The sequence below is a fragment of the Bacillus rossius genome, chromosome 17, assembly GCF_032445375.1.
Source record: "Bacillus rossius redtenbacheri isolate Brsri chromosome 17, Brsri_v3, whole genome shotgun sequence".
Lineage (NCBI taxonomy): Eukaryota > Metazoa > Arthropoda > Insecta > Phasmatodea > Bacillidae > Bacillus > Bacillus rossius.
In genome coordinates this window covers 10,187,224-10,194,367 of record NC_086344.1, presented here as the reverse complement: position 1 = coordinate 10,194,367, position 7,144 = coordinate 10,187,224, and the positions used below count along the sequence as shown (strand labels likewise).

The following is a 7,144-nucleotide window of genomic DNA, read 5'->3' as shown; positions in this document are numbered from 1 at the left end:
CCGCGCACGGCACCACGTGCTTATGACACCGCTTCCGGGTCCCACGAATACTTCTCCACCACCGATATGCTGTCCAGAATCTCCATTAGATCTTCAGGTATTACGAAATCCAAGTCAATATTTTCTGCTATTCTCTCCGGGTTCACCGACTTGGGTATGATACCTAAAACACAGCATAATAACAATGCAGTGGTCATACAATAGATGAGTTTGAAAAAAACAATCAGATAATAAGGAATTTGTAACTAGATATGGATAAAATCTGCGTTACCTGAAAGAGCTACAATAGAATTATCCAAAAGTAAGAATCATAACTGTCAGAATTAAAAACAGTTAAAAAATTTTCAATTCTTGATAACGATGTGAATTACATAGAGAAAAAGTTTTCTTCTAAGTTGGAGCTTAATTACATGCAATATATGTATATTATGTTCATTATGAATACTATTTACATACTTTTTTTATACCACAAATTAAAGATTACAGATATTCTCAATGATAGTGTCAACGTGAAAAATAATCAGCTAAGGTTTCTTCCTAGGATAATAAACATTTGTGGTTTGTGTAAATTAATTTATGTTTTGGTTTGACATTTTTACTTTCTTTTATTTTGGGAGTGCACCAGGCAACGGGAATTTTGGCCAGAACTGTCCTACATGGTGCAGCTAGGTAACACCGCTCGAGCGGCCGGGAGACAGCCAGTGGTGCGCTTGGCGGGGCGGAGCGAGAACAACTCTAGTCACGTGTCCTTGGTGGCTGCCGGAGGGGTGGGGAGGCGGGCTGAAGCTGGATGCCAAGTAGAGGACAGATGCAGTCCGATTGGCTGATTCATTTCTTTGCTTGAAGTTGCTGGAGAGCCACAAGACCCTCAAGAGTTCATAGAATCACGTAGTAAAGTAATGAGTTTTTAATTTTGGTTGAGTGTCGGAATGTGTATAGTTTATTTTTTTATTTTTATAATTTAAGCAGTTGTCACCACCGTTAATGTTTTCTCCTGTCTCTCTCTGCCGTTGTTAGATCATAATAATTTTTATAAGTTTCTAAAGGTGAATTATCTTACAGTAATTCCAGTTTTTCATATAATTTGAAAGTAACTAAATGTAATGTTTTCAGTTTGTTTTTACTGTCCCAGAAATTTCAGCCAAGTCATTTGGCGATGGGTAGGACAGGTTTAATTGATTGAAATTATCTCAAGATAAGTTTAAAATGTAAATTTCTCAAGTACTGAAACATTTATTTTTGTCGAAATTTGTGGGCCTTTAAGTTGTTTTAAAAGTTTAAATAAACACAGTTTTTTTTCTACAACATTTAATTTCCTGCCTTTTAACTCACAAAGTTTATAGATTCCCTGCTCACAGAATGAATACTAAATTATTTAGTTGGTCTTTGCTTCCCTCATTTTCACCGACAGTCTACATGCAGGTTTGCAATGCAACAGCACAGTCCGCAATGTCAAAGGATTCCGGCATTCTCTCGCTAACATTTCTTTTCCCGAGACTACTGTGTTTTAGTTGCTGCTTCTCTGGTGCCTTGGGGAGACATTCTAATCAAAGACCAGAGTAGATTCTTCTATAACGATATTGCAATGGCCTGGTTCATTAGATTTTTGTAATTTTTAATTTTTAAAGGGGTTTAAAAAAAAAATTTTAACATTTATTTTGTCTGTCCACCTGATGTCAAAATTTTTGAGTTTGTAACTCCACTGCAGCTAGAATTTGTAAAGATGAGCCAGTCAGTCTGTACATACATTTAGATGCACATTACGGAGTGACCACTCTAATACTTTTACTTTAACTAGTAGGCATGGCAACTGAGAGAGCTGCAAATATACAGGTTTAGAAAAATCTTCTACCATTCAATATTAGTATTATTTTAATCTGGTTTAAAGAGAACTATCCATCCAAATTATGTGATGGAGACTACCTTTCAATAAGTTGTCACGGTGGGTGACTTAAACAGACCTTATTTTAGAAAGTACGTAGTTGGCAGCCGAATGTTTGCAGAACGGCTGGTATGTGCAGTGACGTGATTGGTGCAGTGGGTGGTTCGTCACGCCGAGCACCAGGGAGGCAAACCTCCAAGACGTTTGGCGGCAATAGTCCAAATTCGGTGAAAAACCTATTTCAGCAGTTTTCGCTGTTCAATATATAAATGCTAAAAAAAACGTGACCATGAAACAAATCTACCATAGGATAAAACAAATTATAGTTACTTTTCATAATTCGATACCTTAAAAAAATCTTGAACGGTCTGTCAGTGGTGCATTAAGGGGCTCGCCTCGTCAGGGGTGTATGTGTGTTAAGCCCACCGCACACGGTACAATATTTTCTACTAGTTAGCTTACTAGAATGCTTACTGGTTTCTGTACTGTGTAGGCTACAAGCTGAAACACTAGGTGCGCTACAAGTTTCTGCTGCACACGATTCTAGCTGCCTTACTAGTTTTGTTAAGAGAATATTCTCCACAACAAATTTTTATAATGATAATTCACATTTTTTACTGCATACAAACAAGGCTCTTGTTTGTATGCATTTATTAAAACGAGGAGTTGGTCACTATTCCACTTATTTCCGTCCATGTTTATCACAACATGCGTGCTTAAAAGTGTAAACAACCCCTCGTGCTGTTTTCGTGAGTTCTGATTGGCCACTCCTTAAATATTGTAACACAGCAAGCAACGAAAATAGGATGCAGTCTATTAGGCAAAACCAGTAGCCCAGCTAGTACAGCTACTAGTATCCAGTTTGAATTCGAGTGAAGAAACAAGTAGTAGAGCCAGTACGACTCCTAGCATACAATATAGTAAGGAATATTGTACCGTGTGCGGCGGGCTTTAGTGAGGCGTGATGATAAGCGCGACGCTCGCCGGTGCTTCTAGCGCGGTGTCTCCTCTGGACTGGCGCGCAGTCTTCTCGTCGTCACAGGACGACTGGGAAACTTGAGAGGTGACCGTAAAATTATATGGCCTAGAAATGATGATAAAGGGGTAATGCAAGTCCCTTAAGTACTCTCAAGAATCTGTACCGGTTGTTTCACGCCTAAAAATAACTCTGGAAATGTGCGTCTTAGCCATTTTTAACTCTTCTGAAACTACAATTTAAAAACTGAATCCGAGATCAAAAGTACTTTTCGGCCCTCGGCGAACTCTTTAAATGCTTTTCGTAAGCAGACCACCCACTCGGATATCTTGAGCAGTTTTGAAATCGCTGTTGTTTTTCCTGAAGCTCTGCGCACCGCGTGTGTGCCCGGGTGGGCGGGGCGCTTAAAGCTGCTACCTTACTGCTGATTGACATTGTTCTACAGAGTTTACAGAGCCGCAAGGTTAACGAGTGTGCTCGAGTGCAGTCACACAGAGAGAAGAGCGTACCGACGCCGTGGTCCACGGCCCAGCGCAGCAGCACCTGCGCGGGGGAGCGCCGCAGCCGGGCAGCCACGGACACGACTGTGCCGTCGCGAAGCAGCGCGCCCGCGCTGGACGCGCCCCCCAGCGAGCAGTACGCCTGCAGCGCGATGCCGTGCTCCCGGCAGAACCCGGCCAGCTCCCGCTGCCGGTAGCGCGGGTGGAACTCCACCTGCCGCGACAAACCACCACCAGTCGTCAGCGGTCACAGTCCTGGACCCAGCACAGGACAGTTGTAACACAACTCGGGCATCGCCCTCTGCCTGCAGTCGGTGCATCGCTACGCTTCTTTGCCCGCCCGCCACGCCGAGCTCCCGGCCTGGTGCCCCACTCACGCCGCTTCACCCATTTTTCGTTGCAGACTGAAAATTGCATAAACTTACTACATTCAGTTTTTGTGTATTGCTTTTATTAGGTGTGACCCTATTGTGTAATAGGAAAAGTTTATTTTTCATGTTGTGCCGGCAGCAAGAAGACATTTATAAGTGTGACGTCATCGCCAAACAAAAATCATCCCTCCTTCCTCCTCTCCTTCTTATTGCCCCCTCTCCCTGGTGGTCCGTGCTGCTCTCCCTCCTTTTCCCCTGCGCCAGTCTTCATCTCTACGCATGCGCCCTAGCGGCCGGTCTCCCCGGCGGTTGCAACGGCTGTTGACAATTCTATACATTGAGGATATTAGCCTGGGTTATTAATGTACAAAACTACTGCACGCATGTTCATTAACGAGAACACTCGAGGGGACGGCCGGTACGCTTCTTTGCCGGCCTGATGCCCCACTCACGCTGCTTCACCCATCTTTCATCGCAGATTGAAAATTGTATAAACTTACTATATTAAGGTTTTTGTGTACATATTGCTTTTGTAAGTGTGGCCCTATTATATAATAGGAAAAGTTTTATTTTTTTCAATTCTATACATTGAGCATAGTAGCCTGGCATAAATACATGTGTATTAATGAGAACACTCCAGGGGGCCACGGCCGGTACCTGGTTGACGGCCGGGCAGACGCCCGTGCCGGCGGCGAGCAGCTGGCGCAGGTGGCGGGCCGTGTAGTTGGACACGCCCACGCTGCGCAGGGTCCCCTCGGCGCTGAGAGCCGCGAGCTCGGCCCACGTGGCCGCCCGCACCCGGGGGTTGTCGGGGCTGTCCGCCGGCCGGCGGGCCACGCCGGGCCAGTGCACCAGGTACAGGTCCAGGTAGCTCGTGCCCAGCCGGTCCAGGGACGCTGCCACCGCGGCACGCACCCGGGAGGGGTCGTGGTCCGCCGGCCCTGTAGCCCCACGCATGAGCGACGACACAGCAGGGTGCAGCGCAGGATAGCACACACGCCACTTCCTTGCAAGTCTCGAGATACGTACTCATGATGTAGTACAGGTACTTACCAAGCTTCGAAGTTAGGAAAATATCCTCTCTTCTCAGTCCGTACTTTGGGAGCAAAATTTTTAATGCTTCGCCAATATCGCCTTCGTTCCCGTACACTGCAGCAGTATCTGCCAACAAGCAATCCAGAAACCACACATGTTTCACGACGCAACAACTACGACAAAACTACTGTGCTGAGGCAGCGTCCAAGAGCCGACACTGCAGCCACCGTCGAAACTTAAGCATGCAAGTTTCTCGCAGCGTTGAAACAATTCCGATCCAGGGGCAAGTCAACGAAAGGCGTCTCAGCAGGTCTGTTACGGCATACGGTATAAACAAGTTGTTAAATCTTTTCCGTAATAAGTTCTGAATCAAAATACCTACTACAACCAAATGGAGGTTTGTAAAGTTTTGTCTCTCACAAACACTGTATCTAACTACAGTAAAGATTATACTAATATTGAATTGCTTGGTTTCAAATGTATAAGTCTCTACGTTTATGGAACTTTTGTAATTTGTACATGAAGGTAATCCCAAGACTCACCGCAGAGTCCCGCTTGTCCGGACTTCGGCTAGTCTCGACGGGATTGAAAATTTACTGTCGTTTTTGTTCTGAACAATCAATGAATTTTGAATTTTAATTACTAAATTTTTTTTGCTAATCTTACATTTCAAAAACGTTTATTTTAGATGGGTGATTGTATTAAGACAAGAGAGCCAGATTGTTTTTTTTTTAATTATCTGCAGTGGGTTCACGTTTCAAATGGTGTTTTCACAAGTACTTTATTAGCACCATAACTTGGTGTGTTTTTGTTGGTGGTAGTAGTGTGGTAATGTATTGATTTAAGCAGTTTTATGATTTTTTTTTCTAGATGTGTATGTTATTATAACTATACATTAATTAACGTTACGATACATGCATTCAATTAATTTAAAATTGTAACTTGTTTTGTATTTTTGAAGATTTGTGTTGCTTGTATTTTAAGAAGTATTTTGAACGACTTAGTGGTAGCAGTCCCAGATGGAGACAAGATCAATTACTTGTGGCGCTATTAAAGTCCTATACAATTACATCAAGTACTTGTCGTGTAAGGGCATAAAAGGAAAATTCAAATGGTTTACAATACCTTGATGTAATACCATAGCACTTTTTGAATTCTTCCCTTCCAAAACCAATTTCAAATAATTTATCACTAGAATACAAACCCACAAATTTAACATTTCACTGAAGAAGAAGAAAAAAAAAACAATAGTGAAACTTACCAATAGATCTGTAGCCACACTTCAAACCTGCTTCAATCACACTAAAGATTACACTAGTGCCATAAATTTTGTAGGTCCCCACTAAAACATACAGAAAACAATACCGTAAACCCTATTAATAAATAAAAACAGCAACAGAGCACTCAGCAGTTTAACCTTACATCCAATAACTGGCATTGAAATGCCATTATTCAGTTTCAAAACCGAATTACTAACGGACATTGTAAAACGACGAAATTCATTAATTTAAAAGGCCAAAAATTGTATTTGTTGACAACGTAATGCAATCTAATGGAACTATCATAACCAAATAGCATAATGGTTTGTTTAACACGCCGTCTTTTTTACTTCCCAGAAGTTAGATCCAAAGAGTTGGTAACTCTCGTATAATCGAAGTGAACAACTTGAGGTTTATTTTTTTTTAATTTTTTTTTTTTACATTGCACATATTCAGACGTGTTGAACAATCATTACGAATTAATATTCACCTAAAGGCGAAACTCCTTAGGCCATACCTAATATCGTGCCACAAATGATAAGAATTTAACCAACGGCCAATACGAATACACTCCACATTATCTGTAATAATTAAATAAATACAAGTTAACATAAATACTTTATTCAAAATATCACGGAAATAAATATACATTCATCATTGTCGTTTGTATAAGCGATACATAAGTATGTCATTGTCCTAAAAATCAAAATACACTGAACATACGAACAAAATATAAGTAGAAAAACCAGCACTCGACTTGCCCGCGCAACTCTTCCTCGAGAGGAGGTGCATTGAGGGCTCGACCTGAGTGACCTGAGAGCATATTGTCCCCTCGAGCAAAACGGCCATGCGCCACACTGTTTCTGGCAAGTAAAACGAGCAAAGGCACCCCGACAGTTAAAAGGTCAAAAAAGATACTTCGAGTAAAACAAGCCTATTGGGTGAAACAAAAATTTAACTTCTAAGTTTAACAAACTTCCCTAAGTTTTTCTCCGAAATCAGCCCCAAGTGATTTTGATACTGCTAACAAAATAATATAAAACCAATTAATTTTAGTTTTATCTCATACAATTTTAGGATCTAATGACGGAAGAAAAAATAATTTTAGGGTCAGGATCCAG

General features: G+C 41.8%; 1 protein-coding gene across 1 annotated transcript; it reads right to left on the bottom strand.

The window, feature by feature from the left end:
- Nucleotides 1–20: 20 nt before the first annotated feature.
- Nucleotides 21–6,381, bottom strand: LOC134540991 (glyoxal reductase-like). Its single transcript, XM_063384100.1, has 6 exons — nt 6,187–6,381; nt 6,026–6,106; nt 4,783–4,890; nt 4,387–4,670; nt 3,368–3,572; nt 21–163 (listed from the first exon to the last, which is right to left on the bottom strand). Exons 1-6 carry the CDS (start codon nt 6,245–6,247, stop codon nt 21–23), a joined length of 882 nt encoding a protein of 293 aa, XP_063240170.1. The 5' UTR covers nt 6,248–6,381.
- Nucleotides 6,382–7,144: the final 763 nt, after the last annotated feature.